The 17748-nt window shown below is 52.2% G+C and overlaps 7 protein-coding genes across 7 annotated transcripts; 4 read left to right on the forward strand and 3 right to left on the reverse strand.

The window, feature by feature from the left end:
- Positions 1–648: 648 nt before the first annotated feature.
- Positions 649–1694, reverse strand: BD324DRAFT_527089 (hypothetical protein). Its single transcript, XM_022013000.1, has one exon. It carries the CDS (start codon positions 1601–1603, stop codon positions 737–739), a length of 867 nt encoding a protein of 288 aa, XP_021870277.1. The 5' UTR covers positions 1604–1694; the 3' UTR covers positions 649–736.
- Positions 1695–5853: 4159 nt separating this feature from the next.
- Positions 5854–6970, forward strand: BD324DRAFT_682279 (hypothetical protein; the record flags this gene model as incomplete). The annotated part of the gene is made up of 6 exons (XM_022019144.1): positions 5854–6032; positions 6082–6268; positions 6310–6494; positions 6547–6646; positions 6692–6880; positions 6938–6970. 6 exons carry the CDS (start codon positions 5854–5856, stop codon positions 6968–6970), a joined length of 873 nt encoding a protein of 290 aa, XP_021870278.1.
- A 484-nt stretch (positions 6971–7454) lies between these two features.
- BD324DRAFT_630374 (hypothetical protein) lies at positions 7455–8755 on the forward strand. Its single transcript, XM_022016322.1, has 6 exons — positions 7455–7747; positions 7794–7983; positions 8044–8204; positions 8265–8364; positions 8421–8600; positions 8656–8755. The coding sequence occupies exons 1-6, from the start codon at positions 7533–7535 to the stop codon at positions 8686–8688; spliced, it is 879 nt and encodes a 292-aa protein (XP_021870279.1). The 5' UTR covers positions 7455–7532; the 3' UTR covers positions 8689–8755.
- A 150-nt stretch (positions 8756–8905) lies between these two features.
- On the forward strand, positions 8906–10588 carry BD324DRAFT_630381 (hypothetical protein). The gene is made up of 6 exons (XM_022016323.1): positions 8906–9473; positions 9521–9701; positions 9759–9916; positions 9970–10075; positions 10122–10310; positions 10359–10588. The coding sequence occupies exons 1-6, from the start codon at positions 9244–9246 to the stop codon at positions 10386–10388; spliced, it is 894 nt and encodes a 297-aa protein (XP_021870280.1). The 5' UTR covers positions 8906–9243; the 3' UTR covers positions 10389–10588.
- A 938-nt stretch (positions 10589–11526) lies between these two features.
- Positions 11527–13370, reverse strand: BD324DRAFT_652053 (protein-tyrosine phosphatase-like protein; the record flags this gene model as incomplete). Its single annotated transcript, XM_022018431.1, has 3 exons — positions 11527–11890; positions 11944–12105; positions 12142–13370. 3 exons carry the CDS (start codon positions 13368–13370, stop codon positions 11527–11529), a joined length of 1755 nt encoding a protein of 584 aa, XP_021870281.1.
- Positions 13371–14530: 1160 nt separating this feature from the next.
- BD324DRAFT_630400 (hypothetical protein) lies at positions 14531–15574 on the forward strand. Its single transcript, XM_022016324.1, has one exon. The coding sequence runs from the start codon at positions 15030–15032 to the stop codon at positions 15447–15449; it is 420 nt and encodes a 139-aa protein (XP_021870282.1). The 5' UTR covers positions 14531–15029; the 3' UTR covers positions 15450–15574.
- Positions 15575–17730, reverse strand: BD324DRAFT_630401 (hypothetical protein). The gene has a single exon (XM_022016325.1). The coding sequence runs from the start codon at positions 17476–17478 to the stop codon at positions 15625–15627; it is 1854 nt and encodes a 617-aa protein (XP_021870283.1). The 5' UTR covers positions 17479–17730; the 3' UTR covers positions 15575–15624.
- Positions 17731–17748: the final 18 nt, after the last annotated feature.

The following is a 17748-nucleotide window of genomic DNA, read 5'->3' on the forward strand; positions in this document are numbered from 1 at the left end:
CTGCCATACCATCTTCATCACGAGCGAGCGAGTCGTCTTTGCTGCTATCTTCTCGCACAGAAAAGTCACCAATATTCGAGGCATTCACGATGATGGGGGCAAGGTCGCCCAGACCTCGAGCACGACGCAGATTCGAGGCTGTCGATGTCATGGAGGAGTCGCCATGACCCATTGTAGCTCCGGGTGAAGAGGAAAGCGCAAGAATAGCATCACCCAAGTCATAAAGGGTCTGTCGCATACGGCTTGATTCATTCGACTCGTCGCGCTCTGGCACAGTGCTGAGATCTCGGCGAATCAGTTGAGCAGGGAAAGGAGGAAGGTCGATGCCGGTATCGTCGTAATCCAATTGGCCACAGTCTACAAAACTCCTTCTAACATCGTCAAAGTCTGCTGGGTGAATTGACGGTAAGGAAAAGCTCGGCTTGTGCTTGAGATTCCTGTTGCGAATGTTTCCATGCGGAGTAGATTGCATGGGACCAGCCTGGCCGGGGGAAGAAAAGTCGATGCTGGTACTGCGACCATGTGATTTGCTCGGCGTGAAAGTACCGCCAGTACCCATGGAAGAGTCTACCTCATGGTGGATGATGCTGCCTTTCGCCGGGCTGAAGTCGGTATCGAACCGCGCGACCTCTTTGCTTAGACTTGATGCTGGGGCGATCTTAATTTCAGAGCCAATTTTGAGACGAGGCACCAGGCTGAAGAACAGTCAGCAAGTTCGACAGGATCGTCTTGCCGCTCACTTTGGCAAGACGCCCGCCGTCAACCAGTCCATTTCATATGACTCCCCTTGGTCTTGTTTCCCAAGCACTACTGTAGGTCCGGCACTCATCCTCCCTCGTGTCGCGTGGTGAATCTCAGCCGACGGGAGAGAGCATCCTTCCATTTCGCCAGAGTGCTCCAAGTCCTCACTCCCCATGGACTGCACTGTTGCGCGGCTGGCACGCCTTACATCACGCTTGTCCGGTGAAGTGATCTGGATGGTGACAGGGCTGTCAGGAACGCGTCCATGGCCAAAGTTTGCCCAGTGTTCTACGCTCTCAGACGTTGCCGGAGCGTGATCGCTGAGGCGGTTTGACAGCATGGACACTATGCCACCTCGGAGCTGGATGATCTTCTTTTGCTGTGGTCGCTCTACAGGGACATCCAATATGCGCATGGCAGGCACCGGCTTGAGCATCTCCCCCACCCGGGACAGCCGAGAGCCGCCCTGGATAGCATGTCCACTTTCCAGCCAAACATCGGTGGATCGACGAGCCATCGCGCGCTTGGTGAGACGGTCCTGCTCAGCGATGTCAGTAGCATCAAGCTGGATGTGTGTAGCGCCACCGAGGACAGTATGCGGTCGAGGCCTGTTGTAGCCAAAGTTGGATATTGATGGCTTTGTCTCGAGAAAATGGGACCATCTGGCGGTGGCTGCAGTAGACCGGTCTCCCTTTTGAGGTGTGAGCTTGGGGGAAATGGATAGGGGCAGCGACAACTTGGAGTCAGACATGAGAGCCAATGACTTGTGCGTGGATTCCGACCTGGTCGACTCTTTCTTCCTCCTTTCTCGATATGTGGGCAGAGGTCGATACCGGAGCATGTAGGAGGCCAGTAGGAGCATCGGGGCGGGGATAAGTAGAGCGATGAGAAATAGGATTTGCGTCCACCTGACCAGACCAGTAATCAGAATCGGTGCTGTCAGGCTCTGAACCGTTAGCGTGGCTTTTCGTCATGTCTCACGTAAATCAGACAAGTCGTCACCACAGCCAGTAAGCCGGCTCCTTGGCTTTCTTTGGTCCACCCATCAATGCCGTCGCTGTTGCGGTCGATCTGTACCCATTGACTGTCACTCAGCAAGAACTCTGCCGACTCCTTGCCTTCCCACACTGTGGCAGTCGGACTTCTGCTACCCGAAGCTGTTGGAGTCGGAGGCAACGGGAGGTCTGTGGGTAGTGGAGGGGGAGGAGGAGCTCGGTGATTGTCAGCTCGTGAAGAGCGGACCGGGGTCCTCGGCTCCACGAATGGCGTTTCTGAAGCGGAGTGATAAGAGTCTAGAGTCCAAGTGGATCCATTTCCAGAGACTGAGCGGCGTTCTTCGGTTATGATTGCAATGTCATCGCCGGAACGAGCAGCCTGAGTAGCCAGACTGATCCGACTTCCGAGTGCAGAAAAGGTGGTATTGCCAAAGTTTGACGGCGACATGTCGAGACCTTGAAGTTGAGCTGGTGAGACTGGGTATGAAGTGAGACTTTCAAATCCTCTAGGTTGGGGTCGACGCGGATCGGGCTCGTAAGCGGCAATGATACTCCCAGCAGGTGATTGCAAGATCGTGCCTGGTGTTCCGCTCAGCGTCGTGTGGGTGTGAGTCGTGTTGCCAGCGGTAGTGGCCTGAGATGCCTTGGCTCGCTCAAGGTGACGATTGATTGGCGCCCCAGGTAGCTGTCGTTCCAGGTCGACAACGGGAGATGGGCTTCGAGGCGAGCTAGGGCGGATCTTGGCTGGATCAGGGCTCGCAATCGAGGGCGAGTACTCCCATGATGGAATGGTCGACGGGGTTGCAGAGGGACTGGTGAGCCAAGATTTGGGCGAACCTTGTACGAGGTGTCCAACGTGTTCTGAGCGTCCGTGATTCGGAGTCGTGGTTGAGGGCGAAAAGGAGAATGCTGAGACATCTATCGTGGATGCTTGAGCTGAATGTCAGTGCTCAACCCTGTGCTGAACTCACATGGCGACGTCAGCCAGCTTTCTCCGTCTCTCATTACTCTGAGTATATCGGGACTGCCGGGCTGAGGAGATGTTGGTAGTCGGATATTGCCAGCCGAGCTCCTGGTCTTGCTCCCCTGCACTACGTCTGCGAAGGAGATCAGGAGTATGCTGCCGATGAGGATGGACGTGATAGAAAGAAGGGCGAGGCCCGAATGAGCATAAAGGCCAGCCGTCACGGCGCTCGCGATCACTGTGATCCCCGCTGAGAGCACGAAGACCCGACGGAAGATAGACTCGTGCGTAATGCCGCTTCGGACAGTGTAGACGGATAGGGCGAGAACGATAGAAGGCAGAGGCAACACAGCGAGAGCAGCAAGGAGCGATTTCCACCAGGAACCGCCTGAAGCGTTGATGCCAGAAGACTCTGACGTGGATGCCAGATACGCCCAGCCACATGTCAGAGAGACTACGGCATGGATCAAAAGGACCAGGACGACTTTGCCTCGGATGCTGATGAGATATACGTCGTTCAATGCAGGGGGTGAGCCAGGTCTAGGAGGAAGATTGAAGAACTCTCTTGGAAGGTTTCGCCTCTTTGGGTGGGGGACAATGTTTGATAGGCGATGAATCAGAGGGAGAAGATGGAGGTTCGGCAGGAGAGACAGCAGAGGTGTGAGATGGTACAAGGTCAAGAGGGCGAGCAGGATTAGCGAGGGAATTGGGACGGTGAGGATGACGATTTGGGGGAGATTCTGGGAGGTGTTGACCGACATCTTATGGAATGCTACTCTGTAACCGGTGAGTGACAAAGTCGTCGATATATGTTAGCAAATCAGAGTCAAAGACAGAAGGAGTCTGACGAGATTGTGGTTGTTTGTCAATATCTTGGGGTTGAATGATGAGAGACAGGGTAGAACACATCGTTCAACGAGACGGCATGGGAGAGTCAGCGGGTGACTTGCATGACTTGGATAGGCTCGGGTAGTTCCCCGGCTGTTGAGTGAGCTTCTGAGTGGAGACCTATGTAGAGTGACGCCTCGATGTATGAATATGTAGGAAAAGAAGGACGGGAGCTTGAACAGATGCGAATTGATTTGAGCGGCTCAAGATGGACGTGCGACGCCCATGTGGGATGTGGCACCAGCAAGACAGGACAAGGCGCTACAGTGAGGGGCATGGCGGATCGATGAACCTGTCACGAAATCTGCGAGTCAGGACGAGTAGCCAAAGAGGTCTGCAAGGGATCGGACGGCAAGCATCTCATCCTTTGGACCGGCGAGAAGATCGGGCTCAGCAACGATGAGTGATTCCGGCTCAAAGCCATCCTGATACCATAATTCAGCCGCGACTGCTTGTCGGGGATGAAGACACCTCAGATTGATGAGACAGAGGTCGGCACCTGGTCCAAGTCGCTCTCAGTCGCTGTATGAACCCCGTTAACGATGTGATCATCGTGGCCACGGGTGTGCATGGTTGCAACTGAGTGACTTTCGCCTAGATTCGCATCATCCCTTCGTTATGAGCTCAGGTCACTTTGCTGTCTGACGCTCCAATGGCGAGGTTTGGGACCAGGCCCAATCATGTACATGTACACGTGCCTATACTTTAACGAGTCGCAGGACTAACGATCTTGCGGCGCTTCCGCCTCCGGACATCGGCTCCACTCAGAACTGATACCGAGTCCCTCAGATATCATAAGAGCGAGCATCAGCATCGGCTACTGAGGAGCCATGAACAGTAGTGACCACTTCTAGAAGCAAGCGTCGGTAACCCAGCCTGATAAGCGAGAGCGCTAGTTCTCGGAAGGCAGGCACCTTCCAGGTGAGTTTGGTATCGAGTCCATCTTCAGTGACGGTCAACAGGTCATGTACATAATTGACGGCGGTGCCTAGGAGTGCGATCAAGAAGCGGGACATTGCGGACTTTGCCCGGTTGATTGCAGGTTCCAGTCGGGTTCATTCATAGCATCAGCGCTACTGACACAAGCTCACAATGATCTCTTCGTCCACATGAGACGTGTCGCAGAAGTTTCCAGTGTATGCCCGGACCTGAGCTGGAGGAACGCCTAGTACGACATCTGGAGTCGACACGGTGAACCTGGACTAATTCGTCGTATTACTTGAGCGTTTGGAGTGCAGAGAGGAGCTATACTGACGTGACACCGGGACTGAGGTGGAGCCGAGGGAGGCACTCTGAAGGGTAGGGGAAGTGACGATGATGCTCAGAATGAGGGTCGCTATAGTGAGCAGACTGACCTTGAAGGTCCATCATCACGAATCAATGTTGGAAAGGAAACATTCCAAAGTTTGTCAGAACCAAGTCAAACCTCCAGCTTATCTTGTTGGTCTGAGAGCGATCCACGCACTATCAGCTGATCACAAGGTGTCCGAGGAACACGACTCAACGAGGAACAGCACATTCTGGAAAATGGGCTCATAATCGGATACCCCAAACCTTTCGACTGTCATACAACGCGCCTTCAATCCCGTCGTGAAGACGTTTATACGGGTGTAAAGTACCCATTTGATTTGTACACAGATCAGCACCGAGGCCTGAATCCGGCGTTTGGTGTTGACGAGGTGATCAACATCGACAAGTCGGCAGTCCCGTGTGTTCCGACGGAAAGCTGAATGTGGCAGAGTCGACTCCCGATTGTTGACCTTGTTGCCACGTGGATTTTACCGAGCGATCAGATGGTTCGGCTTGAGATGTTACAATCGGCTGATCTTGGCGAGTCCGATAAAGTTTTCGGTCATGTTGACGCCTGTCCGGCAGGAATGTGGCACCGAAAGAGTTTCCTTGTGTGTATGTGACATGACTCGTACATTGAGCGATGCCGACAGGAGCTCACTCGAATCGTGCATATCACCACAGGCGGCATGAGGCACGACTGGCAACGGATGACTTAACCTCAGAGAAGGATCGACGATGTTCATGAGCTGGCTCTTCGGGTGATCATGAATGTTCGTGGCGTCGGTTAACGTTCAAGCAAACACTTCCATTGTCTAGCCACTCAGCCATGGACTTGGCGAGATGGTACAGGTGCCAACTATAAGAGGAGCATAGCCCTTCTCTTGAAAGAACCATCTCGTCTATTCACTCATCACCACATCCCATCTTTCCTCCCCCCTCCCCCCAAAAAAAATGCTTCACAGAAGTTGGGCGATGGTGGCCCTTATCCAGGTCTTACTGCTCGCTGCACCGGCTTTCGCGGCCCCCTATGAAGTGTCCAGGACTTCACCTGCCGAATGCCACACCAACGCCGAGTGCCTCGCGGCTGGCCTTCCTCTATTGAAACCCTCACCTCGTCGAAGTGCTCTTCAGCGTCGCTCATCCGGAAACATGTGAGTGGATCCTGAGACTGTTCCGAGAGTACTCTGATTCCTGTTTCAGCGTCACGTATCCTGTTGTTGCTGTAGTTTCTGGTACTCCAGGGCCAAACCCAACACTGGTCAGACGTTCCAGTATCATGGAGCGAGCCGCCATGTCAAAGAGAACCTATGGGGCCCCTCCGTCGAACAGTCTCGGTTACTTGGCAGCTCTTACCTCCGGAGAGGACACTTATGGAGCGATGACCCAGGTGAGTCATTTCGTTTGCCCATTGGCGAAATCCTGATCGAGGCCACGTCTTCATCCGTCAAGGATCCTACCCAAGCACTCTACATAACCTATGATCATACAGTTTCTGGCCCGCAAAATCTGGAAACTCAGTACAATTCTGCAACTCAATACCTGTGCCTGAATGATGGAGTCGGTGAGGATGACGATGATGTAGATAACACCATGGGCCCGGCCAACGAATACGGGTTTGTCATCAGTCCAATCCCGAGCGTACTCCATCCGCTAATCCACAAATAGAGCAACTGCACTCACTCTTTGCCAAAATGGTGGTCAGCCGGGCACGTCGGCGCAAACTCAGACAAACTTGAGAAACAACGATGCGGCAGAGGCATTTATTGTGAGTTTCGTCACTTGTCAATCCAATCTGACCTCACTCCTCTAGTTCTCGGTGGATTCAGACACGGGCTTAATCTCGTTCCTTTGGACCAATCCGAACGGAGCCGTGCCCCAGACCACCTATTTGCTTCCTGTGAACGATCCAGAAGCCTCATCGAACGGGAACACGGACATGTTTTGGGTGTATTCTGTAGACCAGTTCGACTCCGCTTATGAGTCCGACTACCAAGAGCTCGTTAGTTCACGGCCGGATCTCTTCAACCCGAAGAGCCTTCGCTGACCATCTATTTAGCAACTGTACGCTGTGTTCCCCCAGGAAAACTGAGACACAGTCAGCTCAAGCATTAGTGCGACTTTGTTTTCCGCAGTTTTCAGGTTTTCAAGTGTTATATTGATTTTCTCGGTGTGACTGACATACATGATTGCTGTCCGGATGGGGACGTCTCATGAATGGAATAGTCTTGCAAAAGTTCCAGGCGAAGATCTTGAAATGAGTAGACTGGGAGTACCTGCTTGACATGGCTCCACGTGCAGACTTTTGTACCGCTGGATCAACCGTCAAGACATATCAACATGCCAAGAGATTTTTTTTAGAAGATGGTGGCGCTCGTGCCTGTCGAGCATTAACAGCGTACCTGGTCGGCACAGCTGACGTACCCTTTCCGAAAATCTACATAGCCTATCAGGCAGTTCGGAGCGGGCGGAGCCAATGACCATCACCAAGGGTGATGACATTCCCCCACACGGGGTTGTCGTGCAGATCAACAAACAAAACTCTGTCTAGCCATCTTTTGCGGGGAGATGTATCCGTCTGAAGGTATATAATGTTGTGGTTGCCGTTCAGCTCCCCATTGTATTGATACACCCGTCGACTGACTACCCTCAAGATGTTCAACAGAACCACGTACTGGCTTTGCGTCCTTCAGCTTCTGTGTTCCGCCGTATCAATCCATGCTTCACCAATTTTGAACCAGCATGAAGATGTCACAAGAACCGTCAAGACGGAATGTCACACCAATGCCGAGTGTTTGGCCGCCGGATTGCCCCTATTAAAACCTTCCCCACGTCGACTGGTCCACCGGGCTGGAGGGTCGGGCAGCGTGTAAGGATCTTGCATCGCTTGATCAACCTTGCTTACTCCGTCCAAGGGTTACATTCCCGGTCGTAGCTTACCCTGCTGGATCACCTGGTCCTAATCCTCAAGCGGTCAAAAGACGATCCATCTTGGCACATCGTGGCAAAATTGCAGAGAGGGCATATGGAGCGCCGCCTGCGGAAAGTCTGGGATACGTCAAAGCTGGCGTTGCCACTCTGGGTGAACTGATTGGAACAACCGATGTAGGTAACTCTCCTCTAGTCTTCCAGGAACCCTAAACTTATTACCTTCTAACAATGCAGGACCCATCGGAAGCGCTCTACGTCACTTACGATTCCACCTTAATCAGCACCACGCAGAATTTGGAGCTAACGGACGGCGGAGTCGTCAAATACCTCTGTCTCGCCAGTGACGATGACGAACAGGACACTGCAGACACTACAATGTCTTCGTCATCAACCAAGTAGGTACCCGCGGATTAAAGTGATGAGCTTGATACACATTGACGGGGCTTGCTTCTCAGCGACGTTCGTCTCACGGAATGCGCGTCACCTGGGCTTCCAAACTCTTCACCCTCTGATCAAACGAGCGCCCGTGGAAATACCGCAGCTGAGGCCGCAGTCGTGAGTTCAAAAAACGCCCCCCTTTTGGATAGACTCGGTCTGATAAGACTTCGCAGTGGTCTGTCGACTCAAACACCGGACTGATTACAGCGACTTGGACCAATCCAGCTGGAACATCTCCTGCGTCTGCTCCGCTCGGCATCATGTACAATAACAACGATCCAAGTGGTTCTTCGTGGTACCTTACAGGTGCACCAGCTGATTTCACAGAGGAGCTTCCTTACTTTTCTGAGGGCGTGAGTTCTCATTCTACAGTACTCGTCCACTCGACTAAGTTGATCCCGTCGCCAGCATTTTTTCGTATGGTTTCCCGAAAGTGGCTAGAGGATCGTCGTGATGGATACAGGCTTCGCGAGGTCTGCCTAGGACCAAACTTTCAGCACGGTCAGACGCCTCATTGCTTCTAGTTGGTTGACTTATCGCATATAATGAATATGATCTCCCTTCCATGCTACCCTTCACCAGGGGTGCCACATTCGAGCGCCACTTTGTGTTTTTTTTTCGCTCCAAATACCGTACCGCGTCTAACAGACCATATCATCTATCTCAAAGGCTCAAGTGATGGAGCGCACAAAAGCAATTGCTGAAATTTCTCAAGGCACGCAAGCATGTGAAGGAGATTTCCTGGGGGTGTCCGATTTGGCCGGCCTTGTTGTCGGAAGGCTACTCGGACAGTGATGATTTGACGGCGTCATTGGTTGTTAGAACCTCGCAAACGCCACTGGCAATGTCGGGGGACCTGCCCTTCTTGCTGTCAATGACCGCATCGCCAAACATCCTTGCGAACCAATATACAAGAGAATGAAGCACGATTACTCCATGATACTACCACTGATTTCTTTCCGCTGATCTTCGCTTTTTGCTTCTCCACCGCTGAAGATGTCTACCAGATTCTGGTATTGGGTAGCACTTGTCCAAGTGCTTCTCTTGGCCGTGCAAGTCCAAGCGACACCTTTCTCCCTGGCGATGGTCGAACGATCCTCCCATAACGCTGTTTCGCGGACCGTCAAGCAGGAATGTCATACGAACGCAGAATGCCTCGCAGCTGGATTACCCTTGTTGAAACCTTCCCCTCGTCGAATGGCTCGTCGTGGCAGCAACACCTTCGCGTGAGCTTACAAAGTGTCATTTGACGATCATCTCATCCCGGGTTCAGAGCGACTATGCCTATAGTCGCTGTACCAGCTGGAGGACCAGCACCGAATGCGTCCCCAGTGAAACGTAGCTCGATAATGGAACGTGCTCAAAAGAGGAGTTATGGAGCACCACCTGCAAATTCATTTGGCTACCTAAGTGCCATAACTGGGAACTCCGCTACTGCGTCAACAACAACGCAGGTGAGTGACGACCGTGAACGTCTCCTTCTTTGTTGACCTGCATTCTCGCCCTGACAGGACATTACTGAAGCGATTCAAGTCAGTTTTGATACAACAACCTCGGGGGTCCAACTGCTCGAGGTCGTGGGGGGTTCAGTCACACAGTATCTATGTATGACAGCTACTGAGCCTGAAATCGACACCGAAGACAACACAATGGATCTGACATCTTTTACGTGAGGAAGGGAGACTAGCTCTCGGACCAAACTTTGACTCACTCACCATTCAGTAGAACTGTTATCGCATACTGCGATCAAGCAGGTCAACCTAACGCATATCCCGCCGATACCAGTATAAGTAATAGCCCTGCGACCTGGGCAGCCGAGTCATACATCGTGAGCTGAGCCATTTCATTTGTACGTATCTTGATTCTCCATGTAGTGGAGTGTCGATACTCAATCAGGCTTGCTCTCAGCCTACTGGACGAATCCGGAAGGGACGAGTCCAGCCGGTATCTACCTTCAGCCTGCGTTTTATGGCGACCAAACAAGCGGCTCTATTGGCACTTACATGTTCACGGGGAGCTACACCAACTACAACGACCAAGAGGGTGGCGATCTTTCGCCGATGGTGGGATGCCGTCCATAATACTCCAGGTTAGCCTGACATCATACATAGGATCTTTACGTGCTGTTCCCGCCAAGTTAACAGCCTCAAGACCTCGAATCGGCTGGGGTGTACGCTACCGCTTGGCAACTGCCATTCAAAGCGGTCGCAAGCCTCCCATGGGTGATATTGACAGTCTTGGAGAAACGATGGAACGTATGCAAGGCTATGAGAACGGACAGTAGCGTCGTCTTCTTTTTAATTTATGTTGGGACCTCATTGCATTCTTTCGTGCTTGTTTCGGGCAAGGCTTCACCGATGAACCGTTCGGCGCCCGGAATAGATTGTAACCGGCTCATGGTCACAGATCTCCTCTCCCTACAAAGGACATGTGAGATGGAGGTATACGTCCCTAGTCACCTGACAGGTCCAGCTCTTCATCCTCTTTTTCAAGACCTGGAGTGCGTTATCGAAAGCTTCAACCTACATATCTGACGAGACGGTTCACCCTTGTCACAGTGGAGGGGAAGAAATGCATCGATCTCGCTTGGTCCTACGGTCCCTGCCATCGAGTATGGTGCTTATTGTTCTCTAGACCTGGCCAAAACAGTCCACGTTGGGGACAGAGCTCTCGACCATGGACGGCTTGCCGAGGGGTATGCTGACAGAAGACGAAAGAAAATCCATTATACATGAAGAGAGCCCAAAATGACAGACACTACATACCAGCCATGCGCCGGGACAGAGCTCTCATCCGTCCCTTGTGACATCCGTCTCGACCATGGACGGCTTGCCGAGGGATGTGTTGACAGAAAACGAAAGACAATCCATTATACATGAAGAGAGCCCAAAATGACAGACACTACATACCAGCCATGCGCCGGGACAGAGCTCTCGTCCGTCCCTTGTGACATCCGTCTCGACCATGGACGGCTTGCCGAGGGGTATGCTGACAGAAGACGAAAGACAATCCATTATACATGAAGAGAGCCCAAAATGTCAGACACTACCAGCCATGCGCCGGGACAGAGCTCTCATCCGTCCCTTGTGACCTCCGTCTCGACCATGGACGGCTTGCCGAGGGATGTGTTGACAGAAAACGAAAGACAATTCATTATACATGAAGAGAGCCCAAAATGACAGACACTACATACCAGCCATGCTGGGTACAAGCAACAGCCGAGGAGGAGCCACCAGCGATCTCGCCGCTTCTTACCGTCTAGACGAGGTCCTGCCCCTCTCAAGCTCCAAGGAGACATGCTTCTGATCTCGCCAGCCGTCTCTGAACCATTGCATCATCCCATCGTCTAGCTTCATCTCCAGCTTCTTCAGAGCTCATAGGACTTCCCAAGACGCAACACCAGTTGGCAGTGCGAGCATCGTTCATAGCGACGGCGTTTGGGGAGTGCGCTTCGACGACCGAGCGTTCTTCCGACTCGGAATCTTCAAATTCTCTCCGTTTTCTAGCCCATTCAGCTTCAGACATGGCGACGTCTTCGGCTGTCGGGAACGAGGTAGCGATGGGGCGCGGGTCGCTCTGTGCATAGTGCGCTGATAGGAGAGTGGTGAGGTTACGTCCATACTCGACGAGCTGGAATACAAGTCTAGATCCAGTCAGCGATCGAACTGTCCTACGGGAGGTACAATAGACACTCACTGGACATTAGGTCCTATGGAAGGTGATTTGGTCTTGACCATATCGTATACATCTTGCATACATTTGAGGTGTCCGAGCGATTGTGGTAGTAGCCCAGCAGCGGCGAGCGTCATGAGGTAGGCGATGGTGAGCGTTGCAGATCGAGATACGCCACATTGACAGCTGAAAAGTCAGCACAGCCTAGTGTAGATGACTCACTGTATCAGGACAGGGATATCATTCCTTCGAGCGGATTCAATCCATCGAATGGCGTGCCAAAAAGTCCAAGAGGCGATGTCATGCTCCTCAGCGTCATCCCTCAACAAGTCGTCAAGCATGGCGCATGCAGGCATTTCTGCCAGTCTTTCTTCTCCATGCGACCAGGACAGGTGACAATAATCAATGTCAAGACCGTCCTCCCGATTATAGGAAGCGAGACGCCACTTGTCACCTTGCTTCTCCTTTCCCTTGAGACTGTGTGATCCGACAAAGGGATCGTCTATCTCCAAAGCGACATTCAAAATTCTGACTCGACGACTATGTCTGGCCCAAGAAAGGTCATATGTCGATTCTTCAGAACCGAGAAAGATGCCAGGGAGGATTTCAACCGGACCATCGGCATAAGGCTCGTTTGATCGCATAGGAAACCTGTCGATCGGTGCGAAAGAGTCGAGACACAGGGGTGGGGAGGAAGAGGACGAGGCAGTGGAGGATGAACAGCCAAGCGAGGACAAGGATGATGAACCTGGAGATGAGGATTGGTCGGTGGATGTAAAGTAGGCCGTGGCATCGGTAAGTGAGCCAGAGTCCAACTCATTGATGACGGGGAAGGAGAGGAGTGTGGGTTGAGCAGATCTGAATCCAGCAGGCGTGGGGATCACGTTGCCCGTCGTATCGCTCTGCGCTCGTGTCCTCTTTGGTCTCGATACAAGAGGTCTGACACCACCAGGGGTTGGCAGGTTATCGCTACCCGCCAATTCTTCACGTGTGATCAAGCTAAGCAATGACGGTCGACCAGACTTTGATGACTTGGTCGCTCGACCTAGGGTCATGGTGGACATGGCAAGTGCCGGTGTTTTTGGTGGGCCTGGCGTGAAAGGCGTGGTTTCGGTAGAATGGACAGACATGTCACCGAGGGAAGATACGGGGGATGTAGTGGGAGGGACGAAGAGCGAGAGTGAGAGCCGCTTTGGATTTGATCGCTTCATGGTCAAGAATGGTGGAAGGTGTTGCGAAGGGGATGAATGGGATTTTCGAGGTGAAGCCGAAGGAGGCATCTCGGAATCAATGGGACTCGACGAGACGGATTCCGGAGACCGCGTGACCTTGACGGGCTGGTCAATGATTTCCAAAGCAGTGTCGAGTGTAGGTCGAGGACGAGACGTTAGGGGTGAACGTGGTGGTACAGGGAAAGGTGACGATGAGAAGGTGGAAGGTAGTGTGGACATCTTGCTGGATTGTGGGTCCTTGCGTTCAAGGGGTAATACTGATGATCGTTGTGATTGTCCAGGAGACGTCGGGGGACCGTCCAAAGGCAGCAGCAGCGACGTAGTAGAAACGGTCGTCGCTGATCCCTCACTCCGTTGTCCAGATACGCCTTTGGTGGTGATGATTGGGCTGAAACGAGGTCTCTTGGCTGGTCGATAGTGCGTTTCCAAGCGCGCTTGGCTCGCTTTATCGTCTAGGTGATGATGATAATGTCGCTTGGTCCCAGTTGCAGTTGCTGTAACAGTGGCAGAATGGAATAATCGTACAGGTGAGAGTGGTCCAGCACTCTGGTGACGATGGTGAAGGATGGGTGAGGCAATGTGAGACGGTACAGACAGCATCACGACGACTGTGTGTGTGCGTGGCGGAGGGGAGGAACAGAGGTGTCAGCCGATTGGGATCTTTGTGTTCGTCGCTGGGTCCGTGCGAGGGATCAGAGGACACACACTGAAAATCTATCAAAGATGCAGTGCGAAAATAGAGGGATGGGGGAGGTTGCTGGCGAGTGTATGGAGATATATATATACACGAAGACCACTTTCTGTCCAAAGTCTCCAAGAAGCACTCGTCGTTGACGACCTCTTTGTCTCCTTGGACGTCTGAGGCGAGCGACTGGCCTTCCTCTTTTTTTTTCTGGTATCTCGAACCCCTTTGCGGCCCCCTTTCAATCGTTTCGCTCAGAAAGAGAAGAAAAAGGGCCAACCAAAGTCCTTCCTGTTCACGTTTCGACGCGACAATAGACTTTTGGTCGTTCACGACGACGAAGACGAGAACGGCGACAGATCACAATGCAGTGTCATCATCGCCCCCGTTGTCTGTCTGTCTCGCTACAGTTGACAGTTCCAGGAGACTGGTAGCTAGAAACCCCCCCCCCCCCCCTCCCTCTCGTGTTTCGGCACAGCAAGCAGCCGCAGGCGGCGGCACGAATCCCCCGCGCGTTTGACCCACATGAGATGGGAAAAAAGCTCACCATCTTTCCGATGCCGCCATGGTCTATTGATATACTTCTATCCATTGTTGATATGATCGATTGGTTGGTTGGGTGATGGATGATTGATGGAGATGAAGGGTCGCTGGGTTTGGCTGGCTGGCCGGCCGCTGCCGCTGCTGCTGCTGCTGCCGCTGCTTGATGCCAGCTTAGCTTGGTTATCCTGTGCTGCTGCTGCTGCTGCTGCTGTTCCTCTGTATAGCCTTTTTCTTTCTTTTGGGTGGATAGAATAATAAGAATAAATTTCTTTTCCCCTTTAAAAAGATTAATAATTCTTCTTTGGCCCTGGCGTTTCAGCTTCTCGATCCGCCCCCCAGTCTGTCGCTTTTGTTATAGCTATTGTCGCCGTATAAGATGTCAGCAGCCTCCTCCTCCAAGACGATCGATGGATCGAAGAGATGGAAGGGCAATGATTATTATTATAGTCTAATAGCACCTATACTTCGGTGACTCATCACATCTCTCTCTCACTCTCCCGAGAGCGCCATGCCATGCCATGCCAGTCACCGCATTCATGGCTTGAATGCCCATTTCGCCAACATTCCCCTTTCTGCCACCGCCCGTTAGTAGGTTTTGCAGTGCATTTGCCTCCTTCTTCCTGGGAGCATAGCGGTGTATTTTTTTTGGGCCCATGGTCCAGACTTCGGTGGCGGTGGAGAGAGAGAGACGTGTATATTACGCAATCCCAGCTATCGCACATCTCCGATGGAAAATGATCGGTGGGCAAAAGGGCTGTGGTGGCTCAAGGCGGGATGTGCTCTTCTTGATGACTCATGCAGGAGGCATGATCAGCTCAACGTTGTCTCAGCTCGACACATCCCATCCACCCCTCAGTCGCTCACTTCCCAATCCGCACACATTCAATCAGCCTAATACTGGAGACGCTCCACCACCACCCCCGAAAAGAAACCGTTTGTCGAACCTTTTTAAGCTCTCACCCGAGATCTGCTGTAGACGCCACACTGGTCATGCGCTCTGCTTCTCTTGCTGCCAACTTCGGATCCCAGATATAGCTCTGCGCCAAGACTCAAGAGATCGCGCGCGCTCATAGCATCGGAAGCCAACATTACCCTAGAATAAAAAGGGCGGAGAGGGGAATCTGAACCTTTCCCACCCGGGCTCACCCGTTTTGACGTCACCTATCAAAGCGTAAGTACATGCATACAGTAGTCTCCAAACCCCCAACAAGGACATTCCATACCCTATCTATACTAGGCCTCTCTGTCCTAAGGCAAGATCTTCTTCATCAATGGATCGTTATCCGGTAACCTGTACTTTTTCAATTGAACCGGGATATTTCCACTGTAGCCTATATCCCCCTTGGCCTCTTCCAATTTTTTGGTAATCTTGCCTACCATTTTAGCGATCCAAGAATCATTAACGATACTCTCCACCGTGGTCTTTTTGATACTCTCTTTCAGACCTTTCGAGATGACTTTCAGACCGTGGACACCTTCCATCTCGGACTCCATCTCGACCAGCTTACTAGCCTTGACGAGTGCGGCGATAAAGTCCAAAACGTCTTGAGAGAAAGCCACAGGTAGACTTATATGTGCACTCATCTTGACGTTGGTCTCGTCGTTTTCCGCTTGCTCCAGGGCTCCTTCAGCGATGACCTTGTCGAGCTTGTCGTCGGCCGTATCCACAGCTCGGATAAGGTCGGCCTCCTGGGCCCGCGTGGCTTTCCGAGGAAGTAAATGTTGATGGTGAGGTAAGAGATAGGAAGGGACGAGGAAGGACGCATCGCCGCCTCCGAACCTACACACTTGTTCAGATTCTTCCTTCTTGTCAATCATGCGGGAAGCGACAATGTCCTCAACTTGAAGCAACGCCATGATATCGTAAGATGTGATGATGGGGACCGAGGCGAGACCAGAGATATCGACGAGTTCCACGATGAAATTGGCGTCGCACAACCACTCGTTGATCCGTTTGTACAGTCTGCCCAATTCTCCGTCCTCTCCCGTACGCCCCTTGAAGACGAATTGATCGAGCATTTTGGCGATATGTCGACCGGATCCTGCAGCAGTGATGGAAGACACTTTGACAGGATGGAGATAAGCGATAGGGTTGAGTAAGAGTCGAAGCAACAGAGGCATTCGCATGAGATAGTGTTCGATTTTAGGCGGCATCATCTGTTTCAGCGTACTGACTTTGATCGACGTCGAAGGTGGATGAGGAACGGTTTGACCCGCTTGCATTTTTGAACATATGGCCGCGCGAAGTTCCTTGATCTTGTCAACATTGACCAGATCTTCGTCGTTGGATCTCGCGCGTACCTCCACAGATGCTAGAACGGCCCGACGAGACTGTTCAATCATGCCCGTTTCTTCGATCCAATCGATCATCTTTTGGAACTCGTCGGCGTGAGAGTCTTCGGGTGATAGGGCTTTCATCTGTCGGATCGGTTTGAGCACCTCTTCCGTGGCGTCCGAGGCATTTCGATGTAGATGAGGTCGGACAGCTTTTTCATCTAGGACTTTGTGAAGGCTTCTCTCTGTACCTTCTTTGACGTTGGCATAACAGTCTCCGATGATGATGTCTCGTAGTAGGTGAATTTCCACTCGATCCGTCACGATGGAAATTTCCAATTCGTCTGTGAGTTTGATCCCCACTTCGACATCATGAGCGATGACTGTCAGACTGGACAACTGTAATGTCAAGCCTCGAATGGCCATGAGACCGACTACGTCCACATCTATCGCTAGGCCCGGTACGTTGAATAAAGCCACCATGTCTTTGACGAACGATAGCTCTTTGAGAACGAATCGGAGTGATCTCCTCAAGAAAGTCGCCATGAAATCAAACTGGAGAACCGAGACGACCAAGATGGTAGGATAGCACATGATGGCAAAAAGCCACCAGAGGATCCAAGAGGTAGCTGCGATCGAGTAGGCCAAGTTGAATGTAGCGAGTAAAGCGTACAAAGGGACAAAGGGCAAGACACGGTACCCGTTGGCAGACCCAAACAAGATCATGATGCTCAAGATGGCGGCACCTGAGCTTGTCCAACGTACGACCCATCCCCCTCCACGTAATGCCAGACCTAGCAGCATGGCCGAAGCGGTTGGCAGCGCCATGTGAATCTTGACATCTCGTCCAGGTGTCGTCCTTTGATTAGGAGCGGACTGTGTCTGCCGAAGCTGTTTAGCAAGGGTCGCTGTGCCTGCAGACTGCGAGGAGGATGGTCAGCTAGACTCATGAGCGGGAAGCACAAGACTTGCCATGATGTGCTGCTCAAGAAAAAGCACTGGATCCCCGCTCAGTCCAGCTAGACAGACTCAATCGGTGGATGGCGTAGACATTGAAGAATTGTTGGGAACACGTACAAATTCGAATTCGCCGACGTC

The sequence above is a fragment of the Kockovaella imperatae genome (assembly GCF_002102565.1).
Source record: "Kockovaella imperatae strain NRRL Y-17943 chromosome Unknown BD324scaffold_9, whole genome shotgun sequence".
Classification (NCBI taxonomy): Eukaryota; Fungi; Basidiomycota; class Tremellomycetes; order Tremellales; family Cuniculitremaceae; genus Kockovaella; species Kockovaella imperatae.